Consider the following 19,400-nt stretch of genomic DNA (forward strand, 5'->3'; position numbering starts at 1 on the left):
AGAGGAGTTGTTTACTGTATATAGTGTATGAAAAATTCTTGAGATTTGTTGTACAACAATATGTATATAGTTAACACTACCAAACTAAATCATTAAAAATGGTTCAGATGGTCAATTTTACATGGTTTTTACTCCACTTAAAAATGAAAAAAATCACCTGATGCAGTGGCACCCACCTGTAATCCCAGTTACCTGGGAGGTTGAGTCAGGAGGATTTCAGGTTAGATGCTAGCCTCAACAGCTGAGACCCTGTATCAAAAAACAAACAAACTAAAAGAGCTGGGATGTAGCTTAGTGGTAGAGCACCCCTGTGTTCAATGCCCAGCACTACAAAAAGAAATAAATGAGTAAAAGAAAAAGAAAAAAATTTTAATTTAAAGCTTATGCAAATTTATGGTTGTATGGTATTTATTATCTCTAATTTTCATGTATGTATGTAGTCTTTCATAATAAAAACAACATTTTAAAGAAACTATTTATTTTAGTTTTAGCAGGAGTGGGGATTAAACCTAGGGTCTCATGCATATTAAGCAAGCACTCTTCTACTAAGTTCCTTCACCAGCTCTGAAGAAGCTATTTTTATATAGATGGATTTATGAACACAGTAAAGAATTTTGTGAGTTTATCTGGGCATTCAATATCAAAGTTTCAACTTGCTTATAATAAACTAGGCATAAGTCTCATAATTGATTTGGGAAAAACGGCCAAATGTGAAATACAAAGAAAATTACAAACCACAGACTAACACCTATTTTAAATATCACCTGATGATGTCAAGGAAACAACTGCGCTTTTCTAGTTGAAACCAGTTTTCTTGCAGATGTTTAGTAAGAGACATATAGCCAAATAAAAATCACTTCGAATCTCAGAATCAATTCCTCTTTAGTTTCAAGGTAAGTCTAGGCAAAAAAACATATTCTTACAGTGAATAAATGTCTTTTTGCTTTGTTTTAGTGACTTCAGGCTGTCATTAGTTTTTTGCTTTTCAAGTGAATAAAAGAAAAAAATTCCACTTTATTAAGCGAACATGAGCATAGTGCCAAATACTGTGTTCTGTATAATTTGCTTACAAATTAACTTTTGCAATTTATTGCCAGAAATTATGATATTACTAAAAGTTTTGTTTATAAACCAAAAAAAAAAAAAACTTATTTATTGTACCAGGATAACATATGCTTTCCTTTTAAAAACATTTGGTTGTGTTGAGGTTTCCAAATGACCTACTTTGGGAAATATTAAACCAGGAAGCAATATGAGTAAGTTCTGGCAACTGCTAGAATCCCCAGTGAAGTCATGGGTCATGAGATCTGCACTCTAGCTCGATCTATTGATCAACATGCATGACTCAGGAGGAGCTGCTGGTGGGTGAAAGAAGTTCTAACTCACTGTTAGGCTAACAAAACTGAGAAATCATACTTTGTATAATAGACATTTTGTAAATTACCTCCAGATTGTTTGAATCAACTTTCAATTTTACCTTAAACTATTTCTTAGGCTCAGCAGAAAATCATTTTAACTTGAAACAATCTAGTCTTTAAGTATGCGTTTATTGAGCCAGTCTTGTTGACAACTTAATGACCGGTAACCTTTTATTAGTGAAATATACCTAATTTATATGAATATGAAAATTTCTCAGTGACTTACTTTGCGTGACATTCGTGAAAAACCAGCCATTTTATGTTTATTTACACCCCCACCCAAGACTCCACCTGAAACTGTGATCCAAACACGCCTGCCTGACTCACTTAAATGGGGTTATCTCCTTGAGGGACGTGTGGTCACGCCCAGGGGGTAGTGAACCCAGTTATCTGGTCCCAGCTGGTTAAATCCTGTTTTCGCCTCTCTTGCACTATAAGCAGGGAGAAATACTACTTTCCTGTGGGTGGACTCCCCATCTCTTAAACCGGGCTTTCGGCACCCCTATCTTACATTTTTCCTTCTTCCTCCCAGTGTAGAGAAACACTAGGGAGGAAGAAGGAATTCCGGGTATGGGTGCAGCTAGATCCAAGCCCTGCCAGCGTGTCACCTTGAGCCTCTCCTTTCTCAATGGCCTCCGCAGAGAGCCCCACGCTAAAGTCTAGATTTATAGAATTACCAGGATTAAGACAAAACACCTAAAAGCAATCTAATTCTGAGTGTAAGGGCTGCGTCTCTAAGGAGTAGAATGAGAAATCGTGATTCACAGGCAACACCCTTGCGGAACATCGTTTTGAAGTAGGAAAGACCCCCCCCATCCCACATCCACTCCCCATCCACCCCCCATCCAACCCCCATTTCCGGCTGGAAAAATATCCATCTTTCGCGAAGGTGCTCCTCTAGGCGCATGGGCATTCAGTTACTTAGCAACGTCGCGCCAAATGACTACCGAAGCCCAGCAACAATAGAACCGCCGCGTCCTCTACCAATCAGCGCCGGCTTCACCTCAACCGCCTCACCAATCAGCGCCGGCGCTGCCAGGAAGTTTCCAGAGCTTTCGAAGACGGTTCCTTTAACTTGGATTCATCCGCTTGGTGATTTTTCCCCACTTTTTCGTCAAGTAGGATATAGAGTACCTGGAGGAGAAGAAATATAATTTTTTAGAATCCTTTGTTTCTACTGGGAGGAATTTGGGGCTCAATTGAAAGTCTAACGCGCCGCGGGTGGTGAAGCTGCAGGAACTACTTTTAGCGGCGCACGGAGACAGCCGCTACGTCGAGGTGATAAGTAACGCAACAGACGTTGCATAAATTCCACCTCCGCTGAAGCGGCGCATTCAGTGGCGAGTGGCTTTGTGGAGTGACGGTCTGCTGCTTTACGGCTGCATCGCGGTGACTGGTGGTTGGTGGCCTCTTCGCATTCGATAACAGGTACTGGCTTGAAGATTTTTGGACCTGCTAAGGATGAGAAAGGGAGCTTGAGTGAGGTCACGGTGGCGGTTTATAGGGCCGGTGGCGCCTCGGGTGGGGTGGGGTGGGGGAGGGGTGGGGGGAGGTGTCGTGACGCGGCACGGCCCTCTCCGGAAGAAAGGGGCCTCGTTTGTGGCGGGAGCGGGGGCGGCTGGCGCGCGCCGGCAAAGACTAACTGACGCTTAACCGATGGAGATTCCATCGCATTTGCTTCAGAGGGGGGAGGTAGAAAAAAGGTAGTCTTCGTGATTCGGGGGAACCTTTAGTTAACGAGTCTCAATATGGGAAAGTGTTTCACCTCTGTTTTGTGGGGGTTTGGGCCTTGGGTTTGATTGGGGTCTTTTTTGTATCGCCATAGTGAGGTGCGGGGACATTAGTGGGGGGAGGGGCGCTTAACCCGGAGCTACGGGGAAGAAAAATCGGGAGTACTAGTTTCGAAAGCGCTTCGGCTTTTCTAGCGGTTTCAAATTGAAAAAGCCACTAATTGTAGCTGAAAGCGGTGGCGTGCGCCTATAATCTCTGGGGCTCGGGAAGCTGAAGCAGAAGACGTGGAAGTTTCAAGCCAGCCTCAACTTAAGACTTGCTCTCAAAACGGGTTGGATGGGGCTGCGGTCCTGGCTAAGTGGTAGAGCACTTTACTAGCATGTGCGAGGCACTGGTCTGGGTTCGGGCCTCAGCACCCACCGCATAAAGCTAAAATAAAATGAAGGTATTGTATCCGCCTACAACTAAAGCACCCTTAACTACTGACTGGTTCAGTCGCCAGTACTAACAAAAACCACTGACTATAAATGGAGTTTGTATTGCGTGACTAACTGTAGGCTAGTGAAGTTGGAGGTAGGTTCATGAGAGACTTAACGCTTTGTGCCCGCCCCCGCCCGTTTCTGCTCCTGCCCCTGCACTGGGGAACCAACCAAGCCGTGTTAGGCAAGTGTTCTATCACATTAATGTGTTTTTAAGGCATTTAGAAAAAAAAAGATTTGAAGAGTGGTTTTGGATATTAAAGTAGGAAATCGATCCTGAGATGACCCCAATTGTTTCTGTTTAAATTCTAGGTCAAAATGCAGATCTTTGTAAAGACCCTGACTGGCAAGACCATCACCCTGGAGGTGGAGCCCAGTGACACCATTGAGAATGTGAAGGCCAAGATCCAGGATAAAGAAGGCATCCCCCCTGACCAGCAGAGGCTCATCTTTGCAGGCAAGCAGCTGGAAGATGGCCGCACTCTTTCTGACTACAACATCCAGAAAGAGTCCACCCTGCACCTGGTCCTGCGCCTGAGGGGTGGTATGCAGATCTTCGTGAAGACCCTGACTGGCAAGACCATCACCCTGGAGGTGGAGCCCAGTGACACCATTGAGAATGTGAAGGCTAAGATCCAGGATAAAGAAGGCATTCCCCCTGACCAGCAGAGGCTCATCTTTGCAGGCAAGCAGCTGGAAGATGGCCGCACTCTTTCTGACTACAACATCCAGAAAGAGTCCACCCTGCACCTGGTCCTGCGCCTGAGGGGTGGTATGCAGATCTTCGTGAAGACCCTGACTGGCAAGACCATCACCCTGGAGGTGGAGCCCAGTGACACCATTGAGAATGTGAAGGCTAAGATCCAGGATAAAGAAGGCATTCCCCCTGACCAGCAGAGGCTCATCTTTGCAGGCAAGCAGCTGGAAGATGGCCGCACTCTTTCTGACTACAACATCCAGAAAGAATCTACCCTGCACCTGGTCCTGCGCCTGAGGGGTGGTATGCAGATCTTCGTGAAGACCCTGACTGGCAAGACCATCACCCTGGAGGTGGAGCCCAGTGACACCATTGAGAATGTGAAGGCTAAGATCCAGGATAAAGAAGGCATTCCCCCTGACCAGCAGAGGCTCATCTTTGCAGGCAAGCAGTTGGAAGATGGCCGTACTCTTTCTGACTACAATATCCAGAAAGAGTCCACCCTGCACCTGGTCCTTCGTCTGAGGGGTGGCTGTTAATTCTCCTGTCTGCATTCATGGTGCGCAGTTATAGTATTATGCTGCACATAGCCATTTGCCCCAATATAAGTTTAGAAATTACCAGTTTCAGTAATAGCTGAACCTGTCCAAAATGTTAATAAAGTTTTGTTGCATGGTAGCATATTTGGTGTTTGTTGTCTTTACATTTTGTAGTTAATGTTGCAACTTCTTAATTTAAATGGTGTTGGGACAAGGGTTATTACTTTGAAATTGGTAATGTGGCCAAAATTGACACTTGAATGTGGGGATGGGACCTTTGTCCTAAAAATTGGTGTCAAGCAAACATGTAAATAAACAATGGCTTTTTTTTCACATTGAGTAGATACAAACAGCTGCCTATAGCTAAACAAACACTTAAGTAAACTTGGTTGAGGCTTTTGCTGGAGGTGAGTTTATAGTGCAATAAGGAAGTTATCAATATGGAATAAAAGTGTCATGGGGAATGTATAAGGAAGAGAAATTGGGGTGACCTTCCTGGTTTTCTCAGATTTATAGTAGGAAAATAATTCCTGGTACTAAATCTTGACATAAGTGCACTTAAGATGTGTTTAATAGTTAACTTTTTTTTTTTTTTCCTTTGTACTAGGGTTGAACCCAAGGCCATTCTACACAGCTGCATTCCAGCCCTTGTTTTAAGATGGTCTCCCCAAGTTGCCCTTTCTGGGCTCCTCCCTCAACTTCCTGAACAGTTAGTGTGCATCATAGGGCTGGGGTTGTGGCTTAGAGGTAGAGTACTTGCCTGGCATAGAGGAGTGTAGTAACATTTTAGAAATAAGCCTCCAATATGCTAGGTGTATCTGAAAATATAAACTTAGGAACTCTTAAACTGGTTCTGAGAATTCCCTCAAAGCATAAAATACCACATTTAAAGTGTATAACTGGGTTACTTGGTAAATTAGATACTGCAAGTTACAATTTTACTATTAGGCCAGGTTAATACTTCAACCCTCAGAGTGGAGGTATACTCTGGCTAGGAAAACCTAGGGGGTAGTAATGGGGGAAAAATGATTTCAAACCTTTAAAAAGGTTCCTTAAACCAGGTACTGTGGAATGTTTGTAATAATGAGAAAGTAGTAGATCCAATGCTCTAGGTTAACATCTACTCTCACAAGATAAAAAGCTTTTGCCAGCTTTTAGTGAAATAAGAACACCTTGGTAGAAACTGTCTTCAATTCGGGCTGAGTTTGTGGCTCAGTGGTAGAACTCTTGCCTAATATGGCGCTGGGTTCAATTCTCAGCACCGCATATAGACAAAGGTCCATTAAAGTCTCCAATTTAAGGGCTAGGGATATAGCTTAGTTGATTGAGTCCTTGCCTCACTTGCCCAGGGCCCTGGATTCAATACTCAGCATCATCAAAAAAAAAAAAACAATGATTCATTGTGGTTCCTTAATGCTATAATCCAAGTATATTCAGTTTGGCATATTCCTATTTTCCCAGTATTCCTATTTTACTTTAATAAGGCATACAATCAATTGTAAACAGATACATAGAGTAAAATAGTAAAGTCATTCTTCAGTGTCCCTCCCAACTTTTTTTTTTTCACATCCTCCCACATCTTTATGCCACTTGCTAAAAATTTGGTATATTTATTACTAGATAATTTTCAAAATGTTCACATGATTATGTCATATAAAAGCATACTTCTACAGTTAGGTGGTGGCACTAAGCAACTCAGACCCTGTCTAAGGGTCTAAAGTACAAAAAAAAGGGCTAAGGATGTGCCCATGAGTTTAATCCCTGGTAACCCCACCCCCCAGGGTCTTGGAGACACACACATGCTACTAATACATACAGGTACCTTTTTAAAAAAAAAAAAAAAAGCTTTATTTTTTATGTGGTGTTGAGGATGGAACCCAGTGCCTCACACATGCTAGGCAAGCACTCTACTGCTGAACCACAATCCCAGCCCATGTACTTTATTTTTGAATAACAATATATTTCATTGTGTGGATATACCACATTTTACCCATTTCCTTATTGATGTATATTTACACTGTTTCTAATTGTTTACTTTTTTTAGAGAGAGAATTTTAATATTTTTTAGTTTTCAGCGGACAAAACATTTTTGTATGTAGTGCTGAGGATCGAACCCAGGCCGCATGCATGCCAGGCGGGCGCGCTACTGCTTGATCCACATCCCCAGCCCATCTAATTGTTTACTATTAATAATGCAATAAATACCCTTGTGTCTCTTGTCACCAAAGTCCAAGTATTCAGGTAGAATTTCTACATAAAAAACAGCATTTAAGGGGCAGGGGTTGTATCTTAGTGGTTGAGCGCTTGCCTTGCATGTGTGAGGTACTGGGTTCGATCCTCAGCACCACAGAAAATAAATAAAGCAGAGATGTTGTGTCTATCTACAACTAAAAAAAAAAAAACAAAAAAATCATGTAAATTTTTGTGATTATTACAAAAAGTCCTTCAAAACGTATCAGGGGCTGGGATTGTGGTTCAGTGGTAGAGCGCTTGCCTAGTATATGTGAGGCACTGGGTTCAATCCTCAGCACTACATATAAATAAATGAATAAAATAAAGGTCCATCACATCTAAAAAAATTTTTTTAAAAAGTATCATATACAATGTAATATTCAGGTTTTCTTAGTTTGTTTTAGTTGTAGATGGCACAATACCTTTAATTTTTTATTTTTATGTGCTGAGGATCAAACCTAGTGCATCACATGTGTGAAGCCAGTGCTCTATCACTGAGCTACAACTCCAGCTCTAATGTTCATTTTTGTTTGTTTTCTTTTTTTCTTTTGGTACTGGGAATTGAACTCAGGGGCACTCAACCACTGAGCCACATCCCCAGCCCTATTTTGTATTTTATTTAGAGATAGGGTTTCACTTAGTTGCTTAGCACCTTGCTTTTGCTGAGGCTGGCTTTGAACTTAGGATCCTCATGCCTCAGCCTCCTGAGCCCTGGGATTACAGGCGTGCGCCACCGTACCTGGCTCAATATTCAGTTTTTAAAAGGAAGGAAATCCTGACACTACAATATGGATGAATTTTGGGGGTTTTAAAGCAGTTTGCTTTTATCATTAAAACACAATCCCATCTTTTTACACCATTTCCCATCCACACTAGGGTATAATTTTACAGTTTGGTGTTGGCCAACTCCTTATCATCCTGGAATCTTGAGTGAAGGGTCTAGGCCCCAGATCAACAGCTGGCATAAAAAGGGTGCCTAAAGAAAGGTGAACCTTAGTAACAATGAGTCATCCATCAGCCTTTCTCTCTGGAGCCTGCTGTATAGACCCAGGTGAATTAATTACTTTGAGAGGGCTAAGTATACTCTGAGACCAGTTAGCTTTTGGGGCATTGCAAGTAGAACACAATGACCCAGCTCCTTGGACTCCTTCAACAGGTGGCCGAGGCCTCCCAAAACCCAGCCTTGAGAAAAAGATTATGCACCCAATTTTCAGAACTGCTTTCCTTACTCTGTGAATGGAAAATACTGGCTTTTGCCTCCAGCAAGTGGCGTGTTTCCAATGTTTTTGGTGAGGAGAAAAAGTCCTTTAGGGCTTATCTGACAAACACTTAACTTGTATCTTCCCACCATGAAAAGCAGCCTTGGGACAGACTCATGGCTCCCACCTGTCACTTGTGGATTAGCTGCCAGCCTCCAAACCTGTTTTTCCTTGGCTTCCTGAGAAAAGCCTTCCTGAAAGCTGTTTTTCTGAGCATCAGGCTTCAGCATAATCTCCTTTAGAAGCTGAAATGGCCTGCTCTTTTTTAAAAAAATTTTTATTATAGATGAAACTATTTATGTGGTGCTGAGAATCGAACCCAGTGCCTCACACATGCTAAGCAAGCGCTCTACCACTGCGCCACAACCCCAGCCTGTCCTGCTCTTTTTTTTTTTTTTTGCCAACACTTTAATATAGAATTTCTGATAGTTTTTTAGATTAATCTTCTCCCCTCTCTCCCAACTGGGATTTTCCTGGAAGCAGATGGCAAAATTTACTGGAACAATATGGCTCCTATTCCCACACCAGCCAAGACCTTGGGAAAGGGGACAGTGCTGAGCCTCCCAAGGACATGGCCAAAGGAATTTAGGAAAATGGGGGGCCTCCAATGGAGAGAGGATGGTTAACAGGTACAGGGATGTAGCTGGGGTGGGAGGAATAACTTATTGTTCCAAAACAGTAGGATAACTATGGTTGACAATAATTAATTGAATATTTCAAAAAGTAGAGAGGATTTTTTAATATTCCTGACACAAAGAAATGATAAATACCCGAGGTGGCAGTTATGCCAATTACCTTGATCTGATCATTACAGCTATACACACATGTATTAAAATGCCACACAGTTATGCCATAGATATATAAATTATGCCATAGGTATTATAAATTATGCCATAGATATATAAATTATATATCATAGATATATAAATTTAAAAACAGAAAAGAAAAAATAGAGACCTCCAGAGATAAGGAGGGGAATTTGAAGGGGTAAAAGCAGGTGCTTGGACTGCGGCTATGGCTCAGTGGTAGAGCACTTGCCTAGCACATGTGAGGCACTGACTTCAATCCTCAGCAACACATAAAATTAAATAAAGGTATTGTATCCATCTACAACTAAAAAAAATTATAAACATAAATAGATAAAATAAAGGCATTGCTTCCATCTATGGAAAAAAAAAGTGGTGCTTGAAGAGTCTGGAGATGTGAGAACAGTGGCTTCTAATCCTCTTGGCCTCTGTAGGCCTCTACCACTACTGGCAGCTGTGCCTCCAGTTTTAATTCTGCCAAACCACAAGACCTCAGGTTGGGGCTGCTCAAAAGCTTCCAGTAATGTGCTGATTTCCTCTAAGTGGTTGCTCTTCTGCAGGCTGACTTCATACACTTAAAATAATTTGCTTCTATTACTTGCAGCACTGTTTTCTCCACTTGTATTTCAGGTCAGGGCAGCACTGGATGACCTCAAACTCTGTCCACTGGGCTCAAGTGAGAGGAGCTTTATACAGCTTTTCTAATGTGGAAATTTATAATGAAAGAAGGGAAGGGGCCCACACCTAAAGACATACAACAAAGGAAGTATAACCAATGTTTGGGCTCTCTCAAATAAGGTAGACAAGCCCCAAAGAGAGACACCAGAAAAACACTTCATCCCATGAAGCAACTCCTCAAGCCCTAAACCATAGAATCCAAGGAGGAGAAGGTAGAGATGCTAACTTTCTGCAGAGCGTGGTTTGGGTATGCCCAGAACAGCCAGAACACCCCTTTCTTACTGGAAAGGAAGAGCCAAATCACTCTGTGTGGGAAGGAAGCTCCCTGTCATAATCGGGATCCAAAATACTCGCTGAGTAAATGATGAGTATGCTATTTAACACTTTACCTTAAAGCATGATATTTATAAAAACAAAATTGGTCTTTCTTACCCTGTGCAAAAAAAAAAAAAAAAAAAAAAGTATGCAAGCTACCCAGACAAATGTGCTCCGTCATGGAGTGAAGACAAACAAATAAACCGACACTTGTAATACAGCACAATAAATACAATGCTAGGTCAAAGCCACACAGGATGCTGAATTGGCAGGACTGCTGGCCTGTCCAGCAGGTAAAAATGTGAAAAAGGCTCCTGGGGTGATCAGAAGAGGTGGGCTGTTTCTAACTGAGAAGACAACAGAGAGGGATGGTCTTGAGAAAAAACCTGCTTCCACATCTGCAATGCCTCAGGTCTCTGTTCCAGGCATACCTTGAGTCGACTCAGGCTACCCAGACATCCTGTTTTTGTGACATGTTGAGAAAACAGGTAGGGACTGATTTCCCATTTCAAAAACCCCCTCTGGGGAATGGCAGCTGAAGAATGATGTCCCCTAATGCTGCTTCTCTCTGGAGAGCAAAGTGTGAAAACTTGACTTGAGGAATTTCTTCATGGAGTGAAGTGTTTTTCTGGTGCTTCTCTTTGGGGGCTTGTCTACTCCATGTCTGAGTTCACTGGGGCCTGCCCTCTGGGAAAAATTAATTTCCAGATCAGAATAATAAGATACTTCAAAAGCATCACCACCTTCTAAAGGAAAACTGTAAACTGTATTATCCTCAGAAAATAATTTTAAATTAGCCTAATTAACATATTAAGAAATAAAAGGAGGGCTGGGGATGTGACTCAAGCGGCAGCTCACCTAGCATTCGTGAGGCACTGGATTCGATTCTCAGCACCATGTAAAAATAAAATAAAGATATTGTGTCCACCTAAAACTAAAAAAAATAAATATTAAAAAAAAAGAAATAAAAGGAAGTTGAAATATATCTGTACTAAAGAGTACAAATGAGGGGCTGGAGTTGTGGCTCAGTGGTAGAGGGCTTGCCTAGCACATGTGAGGCACTGGGTTTGATCCTCAGCATAAAAATAAAATAAAGGGGTTGGAGTTGTGGCTCAGTGGTAGAGCACTTGCCTGGCATGTGTGATGCCCTGGGTTCCACCTCAGTACCACATATAAATAAATAGAACAAAAGATCCATTGGCAACTAAAAGAATTTTTAAAATAAAGGTATTGTGTTCACCTACAACTAAATAATAATAATAGTAAAAAGAGAACAAATGATTGAATAAACAAACAGCAGAATGGAGAAAGCTGAGGAATGAATTAGTGAACTGGTACAAGAGAAATTTCCCAAAATAAGAAAGAACAAAAGAACAGGAAATAAAAAAGAAAGGCTAAGAGCCAAGTGTGGTGGCTTATAAGTCCCTATAATCATAGGGACTTAGGTGGCTGAGGCAGAAGGATTGCCTGTTGAAGGCCAAGTTGGGCAAATTTGCGAGATTCTGTATCAAAATTTAAAAACAAGGGTTGGGGTTGGAAGATGTAGCTCAGTAGTAGAGCACCCCTGGGTTCAATCCCCAGTACTGCAAAAGGGAGGAAAATAGTTAAGAAAGACATTTGTGTCGGGCACAGTGGTGCACAACAGTAATCCCAACAACTCAGGAGGCTGAGGCAGGAGAACTGCAAAAGGTCAGCCTCAGCAACTTAGCAAGGCCCTAAGCAAGTTAGTGAGACCTTGTCTCAAAATAAAAAGGGTTGGGGATGGGGCTGGAGTTGAGGCTCAGCCATAGAGCGCTCGACTTGCACGTGTGAGACCCTGGATTCAATCCTCAGCACCACATAAAATTAAATAAGTGAAATAAAGGTATTGTGTCCAACTACAACTAAAAGATAAATATTAAAAAAAAAAAAGGTTGGGGATGTAACTCAGTGGGAAAGCACCTTTGGGTTCAATCCCTAGTGCTCATGCACATATACCCACACACAAAGTCATGATCACAAAACTCCAAGGGGTTCTGAACATGGCCCTGCAAATTTATTCCATTTCTGTAAGAAGTGATATATTTTCTTTCTTCACCCTTCCCTCATCCCCACTTCACCCGACTCTGATCTGATGACTTTAATCTCATTCTTCCAAACAGAGGCCATCAAGTTTCCCTACCATTGGCTTGAAAACTGCCAACATCCAGACCACCTTTCCTTCTGTTTAAGTTCTGGTACTTGGGCCATCCTTTCACCTTCTCTAGTACTTTGTGTTTTATTATTATTTTATTATTTTTTTTGATACTGGGGATTGAACCCAAGGGTACTCTTTGCCTACCCTGCATGAGGCTCTGGGTTCTAGCCTTAGCACCCACAAAAAAAGAAAACAAAAAACCCCAGAGACCCAAAGAAAGAGGAAGTGGGGCAAAAGGAGACAATGCAGGGAAACAAACTCTGATGCATGAGTTTTCCCATTTTCTCTCTTAGCTATGTGGGATCCAGGTGCTACTTTCAGCCCTGGGGCCTAGGCTTTCCTACCATTGAGGTAGGCTTCTGGGCCCCTAGGAATCAGAAAAAGGGTCTAATACCTAAATCTAAAGCATTCTCCTTTACTTACAAGTAAAATCTTAATTTGAGTGGCACTTCTGAGGGTTCCTAAGCTCATAATTCTTACCCCCTGACTCTTTAGCCAACATATTAATTCCTTAAAATATGAACTTAGCCAACCCTCCCCTTTCTAGACCTGCACTACCCTCAGGAGATGACAATGAATGTTTCTTAAAGTCAGTGGATCTGGAAGGGAGGTCAGACACTGCCAGTGAAAACTGTAGCAAGAACAAGAAATATGGAACCTTGAAAGAAGCCAGGTACACAAGGTACATGCTGCATGATTCTATTCACCCAGAAATGGCAAAGCGGCAAGGACAGAAATCAGATCAGTGGGTATCAGGGACCAGCAGTGGGGAGAGGGGTACAAGGAGGCACCAGAGCATATTTTGGAGTGATGGAAATGCTCTATACACTATCTTGATCATGCTGGTCACACTATTGTATTAATTTGTTAAGATTCTTTGAAGCCTACACTTAAAATGGCTGTACACTTTAAAAATTGCCTTTTAAAGTACATGATTAATTTTTAAAAAATATTAAAATAGGGTATGGATCACATCATAAGAATCCTGACTTTTAAGAAAAGAGAGGAGCCGGGCTCAGTGGCAGCACACCTGTAATCCCAGGGGCTCAGGACGCTGAGACAGGAGAATCTCGAGTTCAAAGCCAGCATCAGCAAAAAGTGAGGCACTAAGCAACTCAGTGAGACCCTGTGTCTAAGTAAAATACAAAATAGATCTGGTTGAGTGGTTCAATTCCTGGTACCAAAAAGATGAGAGAGAGAGAGAGAGAGAGAGAGAGAGAGAGAGAGAGAGAGAGAGAGGGAGGGAGGAAAGGAGGAGGAGGAGGAGGAGGAGGAGGAGGAGGAGGAGGAGGAGGAGGAGGGCTGGAGATGTAACAGTGGTAGATTACTTGGGTAGCATGCTCAAGGCCTTGGGTTTCAGCCCCAACACCGCAAAAACAAACAAACAAATAAATACACAAAATAAATAAGAGATAGTAAGGTACTGGGAGAGAGTATAGCGTAGTCCATAGGTATCAGACCATCTGGGTTCAAACCCCACCGCCATCACTTTAAAACAGTGCTGTCATCCAGAGCAATAGGGTTACCTTCCTCTGCTCTGAATGGAGGCAACAACAGTGTTGTTGTGGGACAGATTATTATAAAGACAATGGCAGTAAGGGGCCTAGCTCACGGCTCAAGAGCTCTCCGGGGTTTGACTCAGGACCCTGCAAACCATGGGGAGATGCTACGTGGTCCTGCCGCCGGGCTGCACCCCTCTAGCTCCTACCTGCGCCCTTGGAGATGAGGTGGAGGCCACAGGCGCTCACATCCCACTGTCCCGCGGGCGACTTGGGGAGGCGGGCCGAGCAGAAGCAGCGCAAGGCTCGCTCCCCTCGGGCCTGGGATGCGGCGGTGAGGAGGATCAGGGTAAGAAAGGGGCGGAGCCACGCCGGCTGGCGGGAGGAGCCGGGCGGGAGCGCGGGTAACTGTCCGCTGCAAGGCGGGGGTGGGGCTTCGGGACCCCTGCGCCGTGGGAGAAGGCCTGGGAGGGTGGGGCAGTTGGGGCAGCTCGGGGAAGGGGGCAGGATGGAGTGAGGGAGAGTTCCAGGAGTGGGATGCGGGAGCACAGGGTGGGAGGGAGTTACAGAACTGGAAGGAGGGAGGACGGAGGCGCGCGGGGCCGCGGGCGCAGCTTTATGCATCCCCAGCGTGGGCTCCAGGTCGGCTTCCATCCCTCAGCCCTGGCGTCCCCTGCAGCCCGGATCACCCTCTGCCCGCCTGTGGCTCATCTTTCCCTTTGTCGCGGGTTCTGGCCGGCTGCGACTCTGGGGTTTCTGACCTCAGTCTGCGTCTCTCTCTCCTCTGGCCATCACTAAGCATTTTCTCTCTTTGTCTCAAGTCAGCCCTTCCCCCTCTGCTCTTCTCTGTTCAGTGCCCCCAGATCACAGAACATCTCCCTCTATGGGTCTTGTCACTGTTAAAATCAGATAACCATTTCTGGGCAGGGGCTGTGGGGGGCCGGAAATTCCCCAGAGAGATAAGGGACTTGGGCCTGGGCTTCCAGATTTGGCCTGGGGCCTGGCTGGGGCTATTCTGGGGCCTGGGAGAGAAGCTGCTCATCTGGGCCTGGCTCAACAGTGGCCTCTGGGACTCCCTGGGGCTGTGTGGGAAGGGCGGCCCACTCTCTGTGAGAGAAGGAATTCTCCCAGGCCCACCAGGCTTTGCCTGGCTTGTTGGACTTTTGACTATTTCTGTACCAGAGCTCCTTGCCCTCCGTGGAGGACCAGTTAAGCATTGGTAATTAAGTTAACCCTGTAGGTTTTCCGAGAACGTATAGCGAAAAGCAAGTTTACCCTAATGCTGGATTCAAAAGAACCAATGAGATACCTGTTAGTGTGCTAGGCGGGAAACAGCTCCCCTCTCCCTATAAAAGAACTGTACCCCAAAGCCCGGTGTGCCAGTTCACCAAAGCTTCGGCTGAGGTTTTGCTGTGCACCCGCAGGCGCCTGTGTATTAATAAACTTGCCTCTTGCTTTTGCAGCCAGTGTGACGCGTAGTTCTCTTTTGGACGGGGGATTTGAGGGTCTTTCAACATCTCTTACACATTTGAGTTAAATTGCTTTTTACACTTACAAAATATGCCGTGTGTTTTTGTTTTTTTGTGGCAGGGTGGTCTACTTGGGATTGAACTCAGGGGCACTCAACCACTGAGCCACATCCCCAGCCATATTTTTAATTTTATTTAGAGACAGAGTCTCACAAAGTTGCTTAGTGCCTCGCTTTTGCTGATGCTGGTTTTGAACTCGATCCTCCTATCTCAATCTCCCAAGCCCTGGGAGTCCGTTGAGACTGAGGCATCGAGATTGAGATTGAGGAAGTTCTGCTCCTCTGCTTGATTCATTTCCTCTTAAAAACAGGTATTCTTCCTTTATAGTAGTTGTCGTTGTTGTTGTTTTAAGTTTTCATCTTTAATGAAATGACTTTGGAAATAACATACATTTTTATGACACCAACACGACAGTTTTGGGAGTCACAGTAAGAGTGACAGAATTACAGCCACAATTACTACGAATGCCAATATTTCAAGCAGTGATTTCTGTTACTTGGCAAACAAGATCAAGAAAGTGACCATCCAGCAAAAGAGACCCATAACTTCAGACAAGGAAAATCCCAGGAGAGGGCATTGGTCTGAAACTCACTTTGGATTAGCTGGCATTCACCATTCTGGGCCCCATTAAAAACTGTAGAGCCCTCTCCAGGTCTGGGCAGGAGAACATTAGACTCTTCTGGGCAGCAGGGCCAGAGAATATGGGTGACAGGTGACATGGGTTCCTCTCCCACTTCCTCTCTTTTCAGGAGGTGGTGGCAGAGGTCCAAGGAGTGGGGTGCTTTTTTTTTCTTTCCTTTTTTTAATAGAACATTAGAGTCTCCAGATGTAACTCAGTGGTGAAGCACTGACTTATATGTGAGGCCCTGAGTTTGATAAAAAAAAAATTTAGAACATTTTCATCACCCTAAAAAAAAAAAGCCCTATTTCCCCTTAAATTTCCTTGCTATAGTTAACCACAAATCTATTTTCTGTTTCTATAGGTTTCATACAAATGAAGTCATGCAATATGTAATCTTCTTTGACTGACTTCTTTCATTTAACCATTTAACTTACTTTTTAAAAAATTTTTTGCCATGTTGTAGCATGTATTAGTACTTTGTTCCTATTTTGATTTTGTTTTTTCTTTTCTTTTTTTTCCCTGGTGCTGGGGATTGAACCTAGGGGTGCTCTACTGAGCCACATCCTCAGCCCCTTTTATTTTTTATTTGAGATAAGGGCTCACCAAATTGCCCAGGTGGTCCTTGAACTTGGGATCCTCCTGCCTCAGCCTCTAAGTGGGCCTGCATCATCACATCCGGCCTACTTTATGTTTTATAATGGAGTTATAGTCCGTTGTGTGGATATACCAAATGCCAAAAGGTGGACATTTGGGTTGTTTCCATTTGGTTATTGAAATAATACTGTTTTAGCGCGCTCCCCTGGCATGCGTGCGGCCCGGGTTCGATCCTCAGCACCATATACCAACAAAGATGTTGTGTCCGCCGAGAACTAAAAAATAAATATTAAAAATTCTCTCTCTCTCTCTCTCTCTCTCTCTCTCTCTCTCTCTCTCCTCTCTCACTCTCTAAAAAAAAAAGAAATTATACTGTTTTAACATTTATGTACAAGTGTTGGTGTGGACATGTGTTTTCATTTATTTTTTTCTCTCTCTCTTTTTTTTTTTTTAAAGAGAGAGAGAGAGAGAGAGAGAGAGAGAGAGAGAATTTTAATATTTATTTATTTATTTTAGTTTTCGGCGGACACAACATCTTTGTTTGTATGTGGTGCTGAGGATTGAACCTGGGCCGCACGCATGCCAGGCGAGCACGCTACCGCTTGAGCCACATCCCCAGCCCTCTCTCTCTTTTTTTTCCAGTAGTGGAGATTAAACCTGGAGAGCTGTACCACTGAGATACATTTCCATCCCTTCTTATTTATTTTGAGACAGGTTCTCACTAAGTTGCTGAGGCTTGCCTCAAACTTGCCATCTTCCTGCCTCAGCCTCCTGAGTCATTGGCATTATAGGCATGTACCACAGTCTCTAGCTTCTGTTTTTTGAATACATTCTCAGGCATGGAATTGCTGTGCCAGACAATAACTCTATGTTTAATCTTCTGGGGAACAGCCAGATTGTTTTCCAAAGTAGCCACATCATTTTACAATCCACCAGCTATGTATGAGGATTCCTGTTTCCTCACATCTTTGCCAACATTTGTTATTACCTATTTTTTTATGTTTTAATTTTATCCATCCTAGTGAGTTTGAAGTGGAATTTCATTGTGCCTTTTTTTTTTCTTTTTTTTTTTTTTTTAGTGGTGGTGCTGGGGATTGAACCCAGGGGCACTGTACCACTGAGCCACATCCCCAGACATTTTTATTTTGATACAGGGTCTTGCTAAGTTAGCTAGTTATGGCCTCATACTTGTGAACCTTCTGCCTCAACTTTAGGAGTACCTTGGATTACAGGTATAATGCTTGGCTTCATTGTGCTTTATTTTATTTATTTTTATGTGGTGCTGAGGATTAAACCCAGTTCCTCACATATGCAAGGCAAGCGCTCTACCAGTAAGCCATAACACCAGCCCTTCATTGCACTTTTTTTTTTTTTTTTTTTTTTTAGAGAGAGAGAAAGAGAATTTTTAATATTTATTTTTTAGTTCTCGGCGGACACAACATCTTTGTTGGTATGTGGTGCTGAGGATCGAACCCGGGCCGCACGCATGCCAGGCGAGCGCGCTACCGCTTGAGCCACATCCCCAGCCCCTTCATTGCACTTTTGATTTGCATTTTGTCAATGGTTTTGTAAGCTGAATTTGAAATCACAGTCATCTGTCCAATTTTCATTCTCACTGATATGAAGACTCTGGAGGACTTAGAAGTCTCCGCTCACTCTTCATTCCCCCGACAACTGCACAGTGATGCCCTCTTCACTGTAATTATGGCTAGTACCCTATCATTTAAGGCTTCTTGAATACAGTTGGGCTCTGGACACTGTGTGGGTGCTGTGGATACAGCAAAAAAGCAAGATTTCAATTCTTAGATGTGCTCCTAGATTCCAATCCTAACTTTCTCACCTTCCAGCCATGACCTTGTGTGAGGTACTTGACCTTGCCCATCTCCAGTTTCTTTGTCTATGAAATAAGGTTGTGCTGGATGCAGTAGCACATGTCTGGAATCCTAGCTGTTCAGAAGACTTGAGGCAGGAGAACTGTAGGTTTCAGGCCGCCTGAGTATTTTATTATATTTGGTACTGGGGGTTGAACCAAGGGATGCTTTACTGCTGAGCCATACTCCCAGTTTTTTTTTTTTTTATTGTTTTTATTGTGATATAGAGTCTCATTAAGTTGCTTAGGACCTAACTAAATTTCTGTGGCCAGTCTCAAACTTGGGATCCTCCTGCCTCAGCCTCCTGAGTCACTGGGAATATAAGTGTGCACCACTGTGCCTGGCCAGCCTGAGAAATTTAGTGAGACACTGTCTCAATGAGAAATTAAAAAGGATAGGGGCTGGGTGTGGTGGTGCACACCTGTGATCTCACAGACTTGGGAGGCTGAGGCAGGAGGATCGCCAAGTACAAGGCCAGCTTGAGCAATTCAGTGAGATTCATTCTCAAAAAATAAAAAGGATTGGGGATGGTAAAATGCCCCCCCGGGTTCAATCCCCAGTACCACAAAATAAAAACAGGGGCACTCAACCACTGAGCCACATCCCCAGCCCCATTTTGTATTTTATTTAGAGACAGGGTATCAAAGAAATGAATTCATGATCCTCCTGCCTCAGGCTCCCGAGCCATAGGGATTGCAGGTGTGTGCCTCCAGGTGGATTCTGAGCCACTGGGATTACAGGGGTATGCCTCTGGGTGGATTGCGGGTGTGCGCTCAGCGCCTTTTTAAATTATTTTTTTAAGTTGTTGATGGACCTTTATTTTATTTGCTTATTTAGATGGGGTGGGAATCGAACTCAGTGCCATACACGTACGAGGCAAGCACTCTTCCCTTGCCCCTACCGTGCTCCTTTGTAACGGAGCTCTTCAATCGCTGGGAGGAGAACCATATAATAG

At 43.4% G+C, this 19,400-nt stretch overlaps 2 protein-coding genes across 2 annotated transcripts; one reads left to right on the forward strand and one right to left on the reverse strand.

Annotated features, from left to right (window-relative positions):
- Window positions 1-2,625: 2,625 nt before the first annotated feature.
- On the reverse strand, window positions 2,626-14,483 carry LOC308635508 (uncharacterized protein; the record flags this gene model as incomplete). Its single annotated transcript, XM_081269933.1, has 2 exons — window positions 2,626-2,873; window positions 14,039-14,483. 2 exons carry the CDS (start codon window positions 14,481-14,483, stop codon window positions 2,626-2,628), a joined length of 693 nt encoding a protein of 230 aa, XP_081126059.1.
- On the forward strand, window positions 2,710-5,003 carry UBB (ubiquitin B). The gene is made up of 2 exons (XM_081270158.1): window positions 2,710-2,846; window positions 3,941-5,003. Exon 2 carries the CDS (start codon window positions 3,947-3,949, stop codon window positions 4,862-4,864), a length of 918 nt encoding a protein of 305 aa, XP_081126284.1. The 5' UTR covers window positions 2,710-2,846; window positions 3,941-3,946; the 3' UTR covers window positions 4,865-5,003.
- Window positions 14,484-19,400: the final 4,917 nt, after the last annotated feature.

This window comes from Spermophilus citellus (assembly GCF_964194105.1).
Source record: "Spermophilus citellus genome assembly, chromosome: 17".
NCBI classification, from domain to species: Eukaryota; Metazoa; Chordata; class Mammalia; order Rodentia; family Sciuridae; genus Spermophilus; species Spermophilus citellus.